The 19,060-nt window shown below is 45.3% G+C and overlaps 1 protein-coding gene across 1 annotated transcript; it reads right to left on the bottom strand.

Annotated features, from left to right (window-relative positions):
- Nucleotides 1-5,581: 5,581 nt before the first annotated feature.
- LOC120302313 (cardiotrophin-2-like) lies at nucleotides 5,582-16,865 on the bottom strand. The gene is made up of 3 exons (XM_039330487.1): nucleotides 16,500-16,865; nucleotides 14,156-14,298; nucleotides 5,582-6,703 (listed from the first exon to the last, which is right to left on the bottom strand). The coding sequence occupies exons 1-3, from the start codon at nucleotides 16,513-16,515 to the stop codon at nucleotides 6,245-6,247; spliced, it is 618 nt and encodes a 205-aa protein (XP_039186421.1). The 5' UTR covers nucleotides 16,516-16,865; the 3' UTR covers nucleotides 5,582-6,244.
- Between the last annotated feature and the right edge of the window lie 2,195 nt (nucleotides 16,866-19,060).

Genomic DNA, 19,060 nt, shown 5'->3' with positions numbered 1-19,060 from the left:
TTTGGGGAATATTTAAAAGGCAGAATATATTTCCCCAAAGGAATAATAGAAAATCTTAGGCAGAAACCACCAATCCCCAAGTCTCTCTGTCCCAAGCAGAAATCAGGCCAGCTTTTAGAAATGCAGATGTAATAATCCATTCAGGAAGGTTGGAGTCAGGAAGCTAGAAGACTAGGAAGACAAAGACAGCTAAAATCTACATACCCCACCCAAACTCTAAAAGACATGACCTTTGGGGACACAATAGGGTTAACCCACCAATACCAAAAGGACACACTCAGACTCAGGTCAAAGTACATGACACAGGAAATACAAAGATTCAAACAGGAAGAGCTCCAAATACAAAGCCCAAAGAAGATATAAAAACCCACCACTCCTTACTACATGTGGTCAGTTTTTCCAGAGCGATCTTTCTGTCTGGCTCTCCTCTTCAATAAACTGCAACCTTCTTTCTAAAGCAGCCTCCATTTTGTTTATTCCCAGCTTGGACTGGACCCTGATGAAGATTTCTCTCTCAATGGGTCCCTTCTCCAAAGAGATTACAGCTACAGTCCTTCACCTCCAGCTTTTTTCAACTGCTACCTGAGCCGTCTCACACAACCGCCTTCCTCTCCCCCATCAAAGAGAGACAGCGATTCAAAAAGCTGCCCCTGTTGAATTTCTGCCCACAAAGGCAGAGTTGGGACCCCACCCTTCCAGTTTAGCGCCATGCCACGGAGGCCAGAAGAGCTGGGGATAAAGCGTGCCAAGGCTCACCCATCAGGGGGCAGCAGTGGCCAAGTCTGTAAGTGGCGAATGGCAAGAAGGAACCATTGTGAAGAGGGCAAGCGAGAGAAGTCAAACCCAGCATGCCATAGCTGCCACTACTTAGAAGTCCGCGTTTCAGAGACCACACTCAGCCTTCATAGCTTCCGCTCGTCACTCAGCTGTTTCATCCATCAGGGATGCAAACATTCCCATCAGATCCACTGCTGTTTATCATTTCAAGAGCCAGGAACCGAATTCTGAGGAAAAGAAAATTGGACGCAGTTTGTGCCCTTCCTCTTCTCCCACACCCATGAAGAACAAAAAGAGTCTTATTTCCAAGGTTGGGGAACTCTGTAAGCAGCCTGCCAGGACATTGGCATCCTTTTCACTTCCTGAGAAGTGACGCAGAGCTTGACTGCACGAGAGGCAGCTTCTTTCAAGGATAATGAGTTTTTTTGGCCTCTGGTAGAGGAAGTGCCCTTTAAGTAGTGCTGGAGAAAGAAAAGAAGAAAGCCATGAGATAAGCAAGCAAGTGAGAAAGCAAACAAAAAAGAACAAGACTCAGCAGATGTATATCTACTCTGTCAGTTTTAAGAACAAACACAAAAGCCTTGCTTAAGTCAAATAAGTCTGAAGAACCCTTAACAAAACAAAAACAGCCAAAGGTAAAGGTAAATCAGCCAGCAAAACCAAGATCAATTAAAAGCAGCATGCTGCTTTATAAACGCTGGAGAAGTTTTAGAGGGGAGAAAGTAATCTTGCTCTTTTGATTGACAGGTGGTCACTCAAAAGGACAGGTTAATTTCTCTCCCAAGTAAAAACAGGCGGCAAAGGGATCAGGAGCATAACAGATGTTTCTGCATATTACAGAGGGCTAGACTAGATGGTCTTTCTGTTTCCTTCCGACACTACAAAGCTATGATTCTAGAACAGGGGTAGGCAACCTTGGCTCTTTTATGACTTGTGGACTCTGGGAGTTGAAGTCCACCGAGTCATAAAAGAGCCAAGGTTGCCTACCCCTGTTCTAGATCCTTTTAGGGTCCAGGGGTTCTCAACCTTGGCAACTTTAAGACTTGTGGACTTCAACTCCCAGAATTCTTCAGCCAGCAGGCTGAGGAATTCTGGGAGTTGAAGTCCACAAGTCTTAAAGTTTCCAAGGTTGAGAACCCCTGTTTTTAGGCAGCTATTCATATCCTGGGATAACCACTTGAAGATCCCTTTTTTCAGGCAATGGTGGAGCAGGAAGGAGAACAGGTTTCATGTGTGGCAGCAGCAAAGACATACACGAAAAGTGCAAGAATATTTCTTCCAGTTTTTAGTTTTGGCTGAGTTTTGGTTCCTGGCCAAATATAAACAGAATTCTGGCCGAAGATTTAATCCATTAATTTGCCCCTTACATGTTACACCACATTTCTGGGACAACACAGTATACTGTTATAGTAATGTGAAAAGTAAATAAATTAATAATGAATGAGCTTTATGAGCAATTAAGACCTCTTTCGCAGCCAAAATAACCAACAATTTACCTGCTATCTAGCCCACACTTCATTTTATTCCATTTATGCTAAGTCCTTAAAAACTTCATGGTAACTCATTCAAGCTGGATAGGACACTACACTGAACCTTAGTTTCTTTTAAGTCCTGTTTAACAAGTGATATTGGCCCAGTTGGTACATAATGCAAAAACATAAACCAGGATTTACAAACACACATCACTGGACTGCATGAAATTTCAGCTACACAAATCATACTGTGTCACAATGTGGCATGTATACTCCCAGACTTAAATAGTCTTCACATTCTCTGTAGAGTTGATTTTGCAGGATCATTTCAGCACCATCTTCAGCCTAATTTTGCTGAGATTTTAGCTACCAGAATTAGGATGCTAAGAGAGAGATTCTTTGGCACCAAGCTAGAAACCAGGAGGCTATGAGTTCTAGTCCTGCCTTAGGCATGAAAGCTGGCTGGATGACTTTGGGTTCATCACCAAGAGATAGTGAGTTCTGGTCCCAGCTTAGATATGAAAGCTGTCTGGGTGACCCCCACTACCACCCATCCCCGCTCCGCCGTGCCCGCTGGACCACTCACCACCTCCACGGCCCACCACAGATTACCCAGGCAGCCCAGCAGCGCCATGGTGGCCACGCCCTCTGTCCGTGCTCTGCAGCATCATCTGCGTGAGACGAGGCGCAAGGGCGGAGTCTTGTCCCCGCTGCCCAGCTACCAGGTCCTTGGCTGCGCAGCATTGTGTGGGCTGTGCCGGGGGCAACTCTCCTCTGGAGGGCTGCTGGTGAGGGGGCCGTGGGAGGAGGCAGGGCTGGGGCAACAATGTGTGTGCCCACAGAGAGGGCTCCGAGTGCCGCCTCTGGCACGTGTGCCATAGGTTTGTCACCACTGTCCTAATTGCATTAGAAAGAAAAAAAATAGGATACAAAATTAGGGTGCAAAAATCCAACTAACTCTAGATGGCAGCAAAATGATTAAAAAACCCTAAGTTTTGGTTGCCACCTAGTGGAAATCCAGATACTTACAGCCCAGATGTGATTGTCCCCACAATATTATTCTCCTTAACCAAAGACCTCAGTTTGCCCAAACCTTCTCCCAAGAAAGGCTCAACATGCATTTTAAGATGTGAATTTTTATTATACAAAATAAAATTTTGTGTACAAATGTAGCAAACAAACACCAGGAGATTCCGCAGGAGACGCAGAGGTATCAAAAATAGAATATTTTATTTGTTTAAGTTACTTAAAAATGCTGATTTCATGACGTCAATTCATCTCTACAAATGCGAAAGTCTTAAAATGTAGAAAAACCAGGTAGCAAGTCTGTGCATAAATTGCTCTGGAGAATTCAGTCCTACACATTTGTATAAAATCCATATCAACTCTGAAAACAAGCAGAGAGGCTTATCCGGTATCAGTAAATATAGCTACAAACATCAAATGATTGAACTCCATTATTATGTAAAGCATGTTTTTTGTACCATCTTCATTTTATTATTATTATGTAAAGCATGTTTTTTGTACCATCTTCATTTTACTATTTATTTTGCCATTATTTTTTCATCCTTTTTTTAAAAATCACACACACCATTTGCAGAATTGTATGGTCAAGTTTTATAGCATTTTTGCCCAAACCCAGCATTTTTGGCAAAACTGGCCCATACTGAACTGGGGTTTTTTTTGGGGGGGGAGCAATTTTAGCTCGCGGTAACTATTCTCCAAAACACCAAAACATCTTAGACTAAGTAAAGACTTAAGTAAGACTTAAGTAAAGACAAAAATCTCCTCCCATGGTCTTTCATTAAATACTATATAAATAATGCATCTAAATATATCTCTGATATAAATTATTATTATTATTATTATTATTATTATTATTATTATTACTACTATTAGTGTAACAGTCTTTGCATTTTACCCCAAACAGGACTCCCAGAACGGCTAGAGAAGATCCATAGCATAGACCATAGACCTACCCAAAGGTCAAAAAAGTCAAGATGGCAGCCACAATGACATGATTTAAGTCCCACCCCCTTTTTTCAAACATGTTTCACATGCAAAGGGGCAGGATGGGGCTCTGATCACATGGTAGAGGCCACCATCTTGACTTTTGGGATCCCTCCTCTTGTGGCACCCCCTACACAAAAGGAATTGAAGTAGGGAAAGAGAAGGCAAAGGAAATTCACACAGTATGATCAAATTCTTTTACAACCCACTGAAATCAAAGGTCTTTTAGTAGTCCAGACTTTAGCAAATGGGATTAGCATTCCATCTGGTCTGTCAGCACATGGTATGACTCCTGCCCCGTGCAGGAATGTTATTTAGTGTTATTTCTTCATCCCTGTCCATGTGGGCACCCAGCAAAGCCTGGCATCACAGTAACCTCAGATGTCAACTTGGCCAGCAATAAGACTCAGCCTCTCTCCCTGCTGTCCATCCAAAGAGTTTGAAAATGTCAGTAGGAACTTTCTGCTCATAAGAGAGAACTGAAAGACTGTGTTACACATTTGCCACAAACCAGAGAATACAGGTAGTCCTCGATTTATGACCAATTGCTTAGCAATCGTTCAAAGTCACGACAGATCTCTCCAGAAATACTTACAACCTGGTTCTGAAATCTGATGTCAATCTCTCCCCTGTGGCCACATGATCACATTGGAGGTGCTCAGCAATCAGCCCCTATTTATAGCCATTTGCAGAATTGTACAGTTAAGTTTTATAACATTTTTGCCCAAACCCAGAATTTTGGGCAAAAATGGCCCATATCAAACAACCGGTTGGCTTAACAACCGTAGCATTCATTTAATGACTTCCACAAAATAGGTCACAAAATCAAGTCAATCATGTGGGTCACGACTTGCAACCATAACGGGTATGTTCCATTATGGTCATAAAGTTGAGGACTACATGTAAGTACAGGTAGTCCTCAACTTACAACCGTTCATTTAGTGACCGTTCAAAGTTACAACAGCGCTGAAAAAAGTGACTTATGACCATTTTTCACACTTATGACTATTGCAGTCCTTATGATCATGTGATTTATATTCGGATATTTGACAACTGACTTATATTTAGGATGGCGTTTCACGTTTAACAACTGTTGCAGCATCCCCATGAATATATGATCAAAATTCAGGTACTTAGCAACTGGTTCATATTTATGACGGTTGCAGTGTCCCAGGGTCACTGTGATCACCTTTTTGTGACATTCTGACAAACAAAGTCAATGGGGAAGCCAGCTTCACTTAACAACCGTGTTTCTAACTTAACAATTACAGTGATTACAAATGTGGCAAGGAAGGCTGTAAAAATGGGGCAAAACTCACGTCACAAATGTCTCGCTTAGCAACATAAATTTTGGGCTCTATTGTGGTCGTAATTCAAGGACTAACTGTATTGGTAAATCCAGAGAGCTGCCAAAATGGGTCCATAATGCCACATTAGGGAGAATCCAGGGAACTGGAGTCCCCAACACTTTTGAACATCCTTGCCCTACAGAAGGCTGGCAATGCTCATAATGAAAAGCCCTTGGAAACCTGATCTCTGCTGAATTAAAATATGTGTTTTCCATTGAAAAATACAGGGCTTCAGTAGAGCACTACTGAACAGATGCAAGAGACATCTCTAAACCTCATCAAATCAAAAGATGCATGTAAGAGAAGAACCCCCATGTCACAACTGGCTTCTTGCCTTCAATTATGCTCCAGAACTGACTGTTGGCAACATTACAAGAGAGCCAATCAGCACCATGCACAGCCAAGCAAGGAAGCCAATCAGCTCAGAACATTCTTGGTTTCTTCTGAAGGCTTGAAAACTGGGATTTTCCAGGACAGAAGTCTGGGTTAACTTAACAAGAAAGTTCCCAGATTTATCACACTACGGTGTGCTTGTCTTTTGCCTATACCTAAATTCCCTGAGAAATCTACAGTGGGGTGTAAAAAACAGCGGGGTGTAAGAATTATCTTCCCCTCCCAAAACACTTTGAATAAATCTTAAAAAGGGTATTTCTTCACAAGAAGATTGAAGTCTCGTACAGTCCGATCAATCCATTGCTTGTACGTGGAACACACCACGTATCCCCGAACTTTTTTCTCAAAAGTGTTTGTTTTAACTGCGTCCAATGTGAGAGGGTCAGTAACAGGCGAGGGTGGGGCCCTCAAGGCAGATATGATGATGGTCAAGTTGTTAACAAGGCCCTGGACCTGGAGCCGGGTATCTTTCAGCATGTTTAGAAGGCCATCTTCGGTGGGATTGAGTTCAAACTGATCATCCCAGACCAGCTGCAAGAATTCTGAGATAATGCTATAAGCCTTGTAATTCTTGTCCAGACGGTCAAGGTCACTGAGGAGTCGCCATTCCAGGAAAGAAATGGCAGCCGCTGGGACTCCATCATAACTTAGTCCTTGGACATGGAAATCTTTATCCGTAAATGGACTACCTTGATGTCTCAGCTGGGGGGAAAAAAAAGAAAGATACAGATATCAAGAGAAAACGTAAAGTGAGCACGATACACAAGATTGAGTTGACAGCATCACACATTTAACTCCATTGTCAAGTCAACTCTGCTGGGCAACTTTCTTTCTTTCAAGGTCTACTTGGTGGGCAGAGCTGGGGAAAGCACTGAACGGAGCATCTTATGGTCTTTCTCTTACTCTCACCTGACCAGTAGGCTGAGGAACAGGACAAATAGTTAAGGTCTCAAGAGCTTTTGCAGACAGCATTTCGAATGAGAAATTTAGAGCAGGGGTCCCAAACCCCCAGGGCCACAGCCCGCTACCAGGCTGTAGCCTATTCAAAACCAGCCTGTGCAAGTGGCAGGCTGGTGCGTGCGCGCACGCATGGCTCAACTCACACCAGTGGTGGGCTAGCATGCACACGCCGCATATGTGCATGCACTGGCCCACTGCTTGCGTACATTGAGCTGCTCACACATGTGTGCGTGTACCCTTCTGCCTTGCATGGCCCAGTTCTTGCGCAGTCTAGTTCCTGCATAGCCCAGTTCCCTGTCCCTTCCTTCCCAGCCAAGCCACAAAGGTTGTGAACCGCTGCTTTAAAGCATCAGATTGTCCATCTCAGCTCCAGAAATGAAGCTGCAGGTAACCAGATCTTCAAAACAGGAGCTTTTAAAGCAACTACAGGAGAGAGATCTTTCTCACATCCTTCTCACTGCTGCTACCAGAAGAGTTTATTTTCTTGGTTATGGCTTGGGTTCTTCTGAGGACTATCTCCATAGTCCAGGGGTCCTCAAACTTGGCCAGCATGGCTGACTGGGGAATTCTGGGAGTTGAAGTCCACAAGTCTTAAAGTGGCCAAGTTTGAGGAGCCCTGCCATAGTCTAACGTTAATGCTAGTTCTAATTCCATCCAGCTAGTCCCTAACTGTCTCCCCTTTAATGTATGTAGCCATAGTGTCAAATGGGCATCAGAACAATAGAGTTTGTGGCATGGAGCCCAAACTACAGGTAGTCCTAAATTTAACGACACAATCAAATCCAAAATATCTATGGCTAAGTGAGACACTTGTTAAGTGAACTTTGCCCCACTTATGACCTTTCTGGCCACAGTTGTTAAGTGAATCTGGATTCCCCCAAGGACTTTGCTTGTCAGAAGCTCACAAGAGGCGATCACGTGATGCTGCAACCGTCATAAATATGAACCAGCTGCCAAGCATCTGAATTTTGATCTGCTGACCATGGGGACGCTACAAAGGTTGTAAGTGTGAGAAACGGTCATAAGGTCATTTTTTCAGTGCTGTTGTAACTTCAGGCCCTAAACGAACTGTTGTAATTTGAGGACTATTTGTAAACAGAGAGGACCAAGATAACAGTAATCTCCAGTGCTTGAAGAGCCCAAATGGTCTACTCCATGCCCCTAAAGGGAATATCGGCTGAAATTATTAGAAAACTCAAAGTTTTCTAGAAATAGAGCAAAAATCTCTGGAAAAAAATAAACCTTAAGGAGAACCCTCTCCTTTGGTGTGCTGGTTAAAGTATTGGACTGACATTAGAAGAGAGTGATTTTAATCAGTTCTCAGTTGTGGATGCTCATAGAGCGACTTTGAGCTGGTCTCCTTCTCTATGTCGAGCCTATTCACTTTGTTGTGGCTGTGGAGCAAAAGAGATGCTCCTGAGAGAGCGCTGGGTCCATCCCTTGAGCACCTCACCAAAATGCAGAGTAAAAATCTAATTTTAAAATATAAACAATATCAGTGGGAACAAAACAGTGATGGAACCGATCAGGGGGGAGAAGCAGAGAGTGAACAAGATTAGCACCAGGGCACTCAGTTTTACCATATGTTCTTGGGGGTGTCTTCTGGGGGGGGGTCTTTTGTCAGTTTCTATGAAGAGGAACTAAAGAGCTTCTTGATGCGGGTGAAGAAGGAGAGAACAAAAGTTGGCTTGAAATTCAACATTAAGAAAACCAAAATCATGGCATCCGGCCCTCTTAATTCCTGGCAAATAGATGGGGAAGAAATGGAGGTAGTGACAGATTTTATTTTTCTGGGCTCCAAGATCACCTCAGATGGGGACTGCAGCCAAGAAATTAAAAGACGCTTGCTCCTGGGGAGGAAAGCTATGGCAAATCTAGACAGCATACTAAAAAGCAGAGACATCACCCTGCCAACAAAAGTGCGTATAGTCCAGGCCATGGTTTTCCCAGTTGCAATGTATGGCTGTGAAAGTTGGACCATAAGAAAGGCTGAGTGCAAAAGAATTGAGGCCTTTGAACTATGGTGCTGGAGAAGACTCGTGCGAGTCCCTTGGACTGCAAGGCGTTCAAACCGGTCAGTCCTAGAAGAGATCAACCCCGACTGCTCTTTAGAAGGCCAGATCCTGAAGTTGAAACTCAAATACTTTGGCCACCTAATGAGAAGGAAGGACTCACTGGAGAAGGGCCTAATGCTGGGAAAGATCGAGGGCAACAGAAGGAGGGGATGACAGAGAATGAGATGGCTGGATGGAGTCACTGAAGCAGGAGGTGTGAGCTTAAATGGACTCCAGAAGATGGTAGAGGACAGGAAGACCTGGAGGAACGTTGTCCATGGGGTCGCGATGGGTCGGACACGACTTCGCAATTAACAACAACAAAAATGATTCCAGGATTCCACCTTGTTGAAGCTAAGCCAATACAAATTGGTTGGCTACTCAAAGACCCCCAGGAGCCCTTAAGCTCACTTTGTATTGGCTGAAACACTTAATATACTGAAGTCTATGAAAGCTACCGAGAAAATGATCAAAATCTACCCTTCCTTCCTGGACATGTGAGTCTACTTTAAGATGGGATTTCCAAAAGTTTAACTATTGTAAGTGAGCTAACAGGATGTGGATGCTTGCTTTGTCACCTCTCAGTAGCGTTGGGGAGGGGCTATCCATCCAACCCAGCCTCTTCATCCCTTAGGAATTCCTCGCAGGGAGGGCTGAAGCCCCCCCCCCCAAAACAGACCTCTACTTGTTTCCCAAACCACTCAACCACAGTTCCTCCTTGAGCAATCCTTTTCATGGGCACTGCAGGCATCTTGGCCGTCTGCCTGGCTCTAGGTTGTAGATGACCTACTCCGTCTGGCATCTGGGGCCTGGGCAACTTGAAGGAGTGAGGCATGGGAAATACTTGGGCACCCAGCCACTCTCTGCGGGATGAAAATAATGCCAGTCGAACGGGTGGCAGGTTGGAAGGGGAACGGGTTTCTCTTCTTCCCCCCTCCCCCCCCCGATCGTGTTGCAGAGCCAAAACACACTGACAAGAACAGTAGGCTAATAACCAGCTTTTCTCGTCTGGATTTGATGGCAATAGCAAATTGGCTCTGGATTCTACCAAGGCACAATGGTACAGGGATTCTGCCTTCCCTACAGGGTGTTCTCCTACAGGTAGTAGTCCTTGACTTACAACCACTCATCTTGTAACTGTTCAATGTTATAACAGCGCTGAAAAAAGTAACATGGCAAGTTTTCACACGTATGACCCTTGTAGCAACGCCACGGTCATTTGATCAAAATTAAGACACTTGGCAACTGACTCATATTTATGATGGTTGCAGTGCCCTGGGGTCATGTGTTCACCGTTGGCAACCTTCTGACGAGCAAAGACAACAGGGAAGCCAGATTCACTTAACAACCAGGTTACTAACTTAACAACTGCAGTGATTCACTTAACAAACTGTAGCAAGAAAGGACATAAAACGGGGCCAAAGGTACTTAACAACTGCCTCCCCTTAGCGAGAGAAATTTTGGGCTCAACTCTGATTGTAAGTCAAGGACCATATTCATTTGCTTGATTCTGTCATCTGGAGACGGGCACTTTGCCCGAGCCATAGTATTTTTTGGCATAGGGCAAGATCAGTCCTGCATTTCCTACTGACACTCTGGAAGGAGGTAGGGGCTGGCTGGTGACCAGCTTTTAAGCAACTAAGGAATCCGGTGGCCCTCCGAAGTAGCCTTCTCCAAGGGCACGTAGGTGAGCACAAAACATATATTACAATGCAAGGTCTACCCCTTTGTGTGACATTTGGGCACCACTACAAAAGAATGCCGCCTGCTTCGTGATGTTACAAGATGTGTTTCGTGATTTCGGCATCACTGTGGTCAGACACAAACCCTCCAGAGGTGCAATTTCAATTTCCCAAATTTTCAGGAACTGATGTTCACACCCAAGGTTGGAGAAGTTACAGGAACTGATGTTCACACCCAAGGTTACAGAAGTCCACTTCAGCTGAACTATAATTTCTATCTGTCCCCTGGATTGTAGTGTAAATTGTAGTTCAACAGGTTATGAATAGTTGCGTGATCGCCACCACTACTGGCTCAGTCCCTTCCTTACAGCTATTTCCTGACAAAGATGTACATATTGTGCAATTATAGAAGGATTGTTGCTTTTTTTGGAACACTTTGACCTAACGGCTTCTTGTGCTATCAATCAAAATGCATGCTAGATCAGTGGTTCTCAACCTGTGGGTCGGGACCCCATTTGGGGTTTAACAACCATTTCACGGGGGTCACCAAACAACGCAGTCCGCCATTTTTTCCCCCTTTTCCTTAGCTGTGCTACTCCCTTTTATTCTATTGGCTTTTGAAAGCCAATAGAATAGACTCTCTTGAATAGAGTCTAATTCTATTGGCTTTCAAAAGCCAATAGGAATTGTTCAGGCTGTCTCTGCCCTGCTGAGCCCGCCAAAAGCCCCATTCTGCAAACGGTGCTGCACCAGTTGAGTAGTCCTCGACTTACGACCGGTTGAGTAGTCCTCGACCTACGACCGGTTGGGGGTCACAGCATTAAAAAGGTTGAAAACCACTGTGCTAGATAAAAAGAAAGATGGAAGAAACAGTGCATCCACCTTCTCCTTGGTGGGGAAAGTGGTAGGGGCGCAGGTTATGAGAGTTGAGTACTGCAACACATGGATTATCTAGACACGCACAGCCTATACTACTCAATCTGGACACAGGATTGAAAACATATTGCTTAGCCTCATGGATGACTTGTGACAAAGCTTAAAATCAGTGTTCCTCAAACTTAGCAATTTTAAGATGCCTAGGGAACATCCTGGTTGGGGAATTCTGAGAACTGAAGTGCAGACACCCTAAATTGCTAAGATTGAGAAGCACTAGCTTAGATGGGAGACTCATGACCATCCTTGTCTACTAAGTGGCTTTTGGTACTGTTGATTACAGTGTGCTCCTGGACCACCTATGAAGGCTGGGTCTCAAAGCTGGCATTTCACAATGGTTCCATCCTTCCAAAGTGAAAGGTTTGAGTTAGTTGTCAGGAAGAAGTCACCCATTTAAGTGCTCCTCAGGGTTCATTCGTCTCCTCGCTCCTATTTAACAACCACTGGGAAATAGCAACTACTAATTTGAAGTGAGGTATCACGAGTCTTCAGATTATACCCAATTATAAATCTCCATCCTGGCTCAAAAGAAGGATGTGGGAGAAGCCCTAATCCAAAATTTGGAGACCGTCAGGATCTGAATGGGTAGATTTTGAGTCATTCCAAGCAAGACGAGGTGGATATTTATTCAGAAACCTGCTAAATCTGGATTATACCATCCTGAACTCTCAACGTACCCTTGGAGAAGAGGCCTGGTACCCAAAGGTCCTTGTGGCCTCAGCACTGCTGCTGGAAGGACCTTTGGTCAGCTTAAGCTAATACATTAATTATGACCTTATCTGGAATAGGGGCATACTTGTCATTTCCTATATAGCAGTGGATGGCGAACCTTTTAGAGACCGAGTGCCAAAAACTGGCCCTGCCTGTTCTGTTTCAGGAAAAGAGGCATTGAGATGAAGCAATGAGTTCCAACAGTCTCCTTTATTGCAACACCAACAGAACAGGTTTTAAAATGGTGCAGCCCCCTTTTATAGCCCCCCTGCACAATACCTTGCTGGCCAATCATTGCAAAGGTTGGAAGCAGCCTTTCTTGTCCCGGGCATCCACATGGTCTGCCCGGGCCAATCGCTGCAGCCTGGGCCTGCCGGTCCAGAACTTAACACTGCCCCCACTCCACCCTCTGCATCACCCCCACCATGCCTGCCTGCAGGGCCACTCACCACCTCCAGGGCCCGCTGCAGATCGCCCAGGCAGCCCAGCAGCACGATGGTGGTCATGACCTCTGCCCGTGCCCTGCAGCATCAACTGTGCACGATGGGGCATGAGGGCAGAATCTTGTCTACTCTGTCTGGCTGCCATGTCCTTGGCTGCACTGCTCTGTGTGGGCCACACTTGGAGGCGACTCTCCTCCAGGGGGGCTGCTAGTGAGCAGGGGGTTGTCGGGGGAGGCAAGGCTGGGGCAACAGCACGTGTGCCCACAGAGAGGGCTCCGACTGCCGCCTCTGGCACACGTGCCATAGGTTTGCCACCGCTGCTATATAGATTACCACAATTTGCTTTACATGGGGCTGTCTTTGAAGAGTACCTATCAATCTATAGGTGCAAAATGCAATGATCCATTTGCATACTGGACACTCTTGTTAGGTCATGCTACAAAAACCAGGCAATCACCAAGATGTTTTCAAGTTTAAGTGAAGAGCCTGATTATCATCCATAACGCTACATCTGGTTCATGGTCTTGGTATCTTTCAGACCATCCTCTAGAATTCTGTCTATTCGGTCTGAGGGCCTACAGAATGCCAACTGAAGATCCTTTCCCATCAAGAGCTTCAATGGGAAGAGTCCAAAAGCAGGCATTCTTCATAGGGACATCTGGCCCTTATGATAAGAAAGGTCTCCTGGCCTACTGAAGCTCCAATTTTGCTGCACTGGATGGCCTTTGGGACTTTTGATGCCATAGAACCGGCTGATGCCAGGAACATGCATTTTTCTAAACTTTCTAAATTATGCACCGTGTTTTTAAAAAGCGTATTATTGCATTTTATTGTATTGCCTACAGTTACTGCTTTTGAACACTCGTTAGAATTGCCTTGACTTGAAGTGGTTTATAAATGGATAAGTAAATTAAAATAATAGGGAGTAAAAATATATGATAGGAAATTTTATTTGCATAATGCTGCTCTTTTATTACAGCAGAATGGGACTGGGGGAGAATGGTCTTTTTAAAAACGTTTGTTTAATGATCACTGCTGAACAGTGACTTTTCAAATGTTCTCATCTTTCTTATTAAGGAATTTTGCAGGATATAACTCAGGGAATTCGCCATAACATTCACGGTGGGCACACTTAGTACCTACAGGTAAGGGGACTGTTCTACTCTCTTGGACCTAGCAGAAATTGAGAATGTCACCTATTAAACACCAGGCAATGCTTCCTTGTTCTGATGGGTGGTCTTTCTTGGTACCCTGAGAACAGAAGCAACTTCAAGGAAAGTTTGAGATTCCCCCAAAAAGTTTGCAGAGCCCCGATGCAAAATCTGTACAACTTGCTCAAGATCTCCAGATCTTTCAGGATAAATAACTTACATAGGTCTCAAGGAGGATGGAACTATTGCCTTTCAGATGAGAAGCCAAGTTGAAGGTTTGCTGGATAACAGTCTTAACAGGACCATCCTTTTCAGGAGAGACAGCATGGACCAGGCTTGCGCAAATTAGGCAGAGGCTTGTAACTGGGGGAAAAAAAAAAGAGAAAAAAAAACGCATCAGGTTTGATGGACCTTCATATGGTTCCCTTTCCTGGATGAGCCATTGCCACCCTTGTGTTTGCCCTCTTCGGTAAGACTCATCTTGATGACTACCCAGAAGGAGATCATCAAGACCAAGGAAGGTGTTCAGAGAAGGCCAATGAACCAGTGACAATAGAAAGAAGGAATAACAGAACAGCAGAGTTGAAAGGGACCTTGGAGATCAACTAGTCCAGGAATTCCCAATCTTGGCAACTTTAAGACCTGAAGACTTCAGCTTTCCAGAATTCTGGGAGTTGAAGTCCACAGGTCTTAACTTTGCCAAGGTTGGGGACCCCTGGACTAGCCCAACCCTTTGCTCAAACAGGAAACCCTATGCCACTTCAGACAAATTGTGTCCAAATAATGCCTGAATTGAAAACCTCCAGTGTTGGAGCACCCACAATGTCTGGAAGCAAGTTGTTCCACTGATTAATTGTTCTAACCATCCGGAAATTCATCCTTAGTTTTAGATTGGTTCTCTTCTTGATTAATTTCCATCTGTTGCTTCTTGTCCTGCCTTCAGGTGCTTTGGAGAATAGCTTGACTCCCTCTTCTTTGTGGCAGCCCCTGAGATATTGGAATACAGCTATCATGTCCCCCTCGTCCTTCTCTTCTTTAGACTAGACATACCCAATTCCTGCAACCATTTTTCATATATTTTAGAAACCGTTCTTCATATATTTTAAGGATGGAGGAGCCATCAAGGCAAGGGTCTCCAGAAGAGAATCATCCTTTTGAAGGAACCGGGGCCTTCGCCAAGCTCCGATGATGCTGATTTCAGAAACCCAAGTCTCGTTCAAAATTCAGCCTCCTCTTCCACTCAAATCTACTGATGCCCTTTGCAGCTTTCATGATCTTCCTTCTCCTTGATCATGTTCTTGGGATTGCAACAAGAGACCCCCTCATAAACACGAAGAGATGGGTCCAGACTGAAATGGTTGCAAAGCCACTCTCGCTAGTCGACTCCAACCATGTTGCCTCACAAGGAACAATCTCATTCACATGAGGCCACAAGTTGGCGAATACTGTTAATGTGCAGCAGCAAATTGTCAATGCTTTTGCTTATTGTTTTAGGCTTATCCTTATGAGGAATCACCCAGGAGGCCCACTTTCAAATGCTTCACATTGTCTCCAGCATTTACACCTCAAGTAACAAAGATACAACTGAAAACTGGCTTTTTTCAGCATCTTCATCCAAGAAAAAAAAATTGCAATAGGCACCCCTGACTTTAAAGATCCATAATAATAATAATAATAATAAAAAGTTGGAAGGGACCTTGGAGGTCATCTGGTCCAACCCTCTGCTCAGGCAGGAAACCCTATACCATTTCAGACAAATGGCTGTTCAGTCTCTTCTTAAAAACTTTCAGTGTTGGAGCATTCACCGATTCTGGAGGCAGGTAGTTCCACTGGTTAATTGTTCTCACTGTCAGGAAGTTTCTCCTTAGTTCTAGGTTGCTTCTCTCCTTGATTAGTTTCCATCCATTGCTTCTTGTCCTGCCTGTCAGATGCTTTGGAAAATAGCTTGACTCCCTCTTCTTTGTGGCAGCCCCTGAGATATTGGAACACTGCTATCATGTCCCCCCTCATTCTTCTCTTCACTAGACTAGATATACCCAATTCCAGCAGCTTTTCCTTATGTTTTAGCCTCCAGTCCTCTGATCATCTTTGTTTATTTATTTATTTATTTATGAGACTTATATACCACTTTAAGTGCAAGCACTCTCTAAGCGGTGTACACCAGTAAGCAATGTATATATATATATATTTATATTGCCCCCAACAATCTGGGTCCTCATTTTACCTACCCCGGAAGGATGGAAGGCTGAGTCAACCTTGAGCCGGTGAGATTTGAACCACTGACCTGCTGAACACAGTCAGCTAAAGTGGCCTGCAGTACTGCACTCTTAACTGCTGTGCCACCTCGGCTCTTATTATTGTTATTGTTGCTCTTCTCTGTACTCTTTCTAGAGACTCAACATCTTTTTTACATCATGGTGACCAAAACTGGATGCAGTATTCCAAGTGTGCCCATCCCAAACAGCAGGGTCACAACAGTCCTCAAAGTTTTCCACCCGCTCCCCAAAGAATTCTCAACCCCCACAGATTTGTCAGCCTCAGAATGGCCCATCCTGAAGACTTACCCAAACCTGGATTCATGACTAACTTGCGAGTAAAGTTGGCCAACCGTTTTGAGTCCCTTGGGAAGACAAGCTCCTATCTGTCACCCCCTAATGGTGGATGAAGGTATCTCTTCTTTCCAAAAAAAAAAAAAACTTTTCTGAGTGAAAGATGCTCAGGTGCCTTTTCTCCTCCTCTCTGTCTTCTTCCTCCCTCCCCGTCTCTTCAGACCCGGCGCTCCTTTGTCGGAGATGGCAGCTCGTGGTTGGTACATGAGTTTCCAAGAGTCAGCTCTTTATAGACAGTCCCCAAGGTGTTATCCCCTCTGAAATTTCCCAGCCCTTGGTCCCTCCCCTTGGTAGCAAACACTCCCACAACAGAAAAGGGGGGTAAAATAGCCTCATTCTTCCTTCTAGCTCCTAAAACAGAAGCAGGGGGGGTGCCGGTAGAGATGCAAAGGCGTGTGAGAAAGGGTGGGGCTGCTAGTGAAAGCTGTTGAATTTCCTGGACAGGTGAGAAAGAAAGGAAAGGCATGCACGACAATGTTTGGAAGCTCATAGGGCAGATTTTTTTTTTCACCTCCAGAGAACTATGAGCTGTCAAACAGACAGGATGCTGCAGGTTGCTTTAGCAAGATTTTTTTCTCTTAGGCAGGATCTGGCTTTGGATGCTCCAGACCTAAATGCTCAGGGCAACCATTCCTAGCCCTTCGTACTGCCTTTTTTCTTACCTTATGTCTCTAGTCCAGCATATCTCAAAGTTGGCCACTTTAAGATGTGTGGACTTCAACCCCCAGAATTCCCCATCCTGGGGAATTCTGGGAGTTGAAGTCCACACATCTTAAAGTCACCAGGTTTGAGAAAGACTGGACTAGACACATGGCCTGGGAGAAGAAGGGGCTACCCATTTCCACCCCGCCAAGGCTTCTGACACCCTTTCCGGGCTGCCACAGATCATGGCGGGCATTCCTCAGCCACAACTGCCAACAGATTGGGCAGACTGGAAAAAGGATAAGAAGAGGAAGCGGAGGGGAAATTGATGGCTGCCTCGGAAGGCTGTGAAACTGGCACGATGCCAAGCCTGTCCATCATGGACTGAGGATGGTCAGGTTGCTCACTACCTGTCAAAGCAGCCGATTCCTTTCTCAGAATTGGGTCCTGAGTGGAAGATCAGCCTCCAGTGTTAACTCCACAGTGGAACCAACTCTCCGCCTAAGACTGTTTGCTATGAGGTGGGTGGCAAATAAATTCAATAAACAAATAAATAAAAAATACAAATAATTCCTAGCTGCAATCCACGCCGAGTGGCACCCGACAGGCAAAGCTTTAGAAGAGCATATCTGTAGCTCGGGGTTGAACTCTGGGGTCTTTGATGTCCTCTGAGCTTGGTTGTTTTCTTGTAGACATTTCATCACCAAACTACGTCACATTATCAAGCACTAGTAGGAAGAGGCAGAGAGAGCAAACCCCCTACCCAACCAGTCCTGATGATGTTACCTAATTTGGTAACAAAATTTGGTCTGCAAGAAAACAAGCAAGCTTAGTGGCCACCAAGGACCCCACAGGCAAAGCTTTTCCTGTTGTCACAGCCACAGCCAGGGAGGACCCTGTTGGATTTCTGCTCACTGTTAAAGCCACCCAATCCACTAGATCAGGGGTGTCAAACTCAATTTCATTGAGGGCCGCATCAACATTGCGGTTGTCCTCGAGGGGCTGGGTGGGTGTGGCCAGGGTGGGTGCAGCCTACTGGGTAGGCGTGGATGTAGTGGGTGTGGCCTACTGGGTGGGCAAGGCCAGCTCTACATTGTTCACGTCAAGGGTGCCTGTGGGGGCCTGGGCAGGAGTGGGACAGATCTGAGGATCTCTGGCAGAAGGGGGTGGGACCAGGGCAAGTACCAAGGCATGGTCCATTTCTTCATTCCTCACAAAGGGTGACACCTCCCCAGCATGCACCCAGGGGGCGGGGCCAATGCGGCAGGGGCCAGTCCCTTGCTGTTTCTAGATGGCCTTGTGGAGCTAAGACTGAATGCGTTTCAGCATAGATGGCCACCCCAAAATTGTACATTGGCTCCCAGCCGGCCTGGGCTAGGGCCAAGGCAGCAAGGGCTGTTCCCTCACTGTTTTCAGGATGGCTTCGCGGGCCACATGAAACCACTCCGCGGGCCGCATCCAGTCCCCGGGCCTTGTGTTTGACATGTCTGCACTAGATCTTCCAATCTTGAATTTTGAGCCATCTCAAATCTGAGCCTCCAGCTGAAACTTCTACCACTGTTGTGGTCCAAGTATTTCCAGGAAGGAATGCTCCTGCCAGGGATGGTGTCAAGACTCAGATCCTGGCACTTCCTCCTCCTGCGAAAGGGGACTATGTTGTCACACATCGCTCTGTATACCTGGGGCTTCCTGGACGATGGTGAAATGAGGGAAAGTTTAAGTGCCACTTTTACTAGCAAGGGGGGAAAAATACCCTCTCAGCAGGAAAGAATCCAGGGGCCATCAGAGATGGCGAGTGGGCAAATAACTCCGGACCGCGTTGTGCCTTACCAGCTGCCAGTTACTGGCCTCTCCGCACGTCTTGGCATCAGGTT

Source organism: Crotalus tigris, unplaced genomic scaffold (assembly GCF_016545835.1).
Source record: "Crotalus tigris isolate CLP2741 ecotype Arizona unplaced genomic scaffold, ASM1654583v1 scf7180000024427.8105951120:4207309, whole genome shotgun sequence".
NCBI classification, from domain to species: domain Eukaryota; kingdom Metazoa; phylum Chordata; class Lepidosauria; order Squamata; family Viperidae; genus Crotalus; species Crotalus tigris.
The sequence above is the reverse complement of the archived record's forward strand: the minus strand, read 5'-3'. Positions and strand labels throughout refer to the sequence as shown.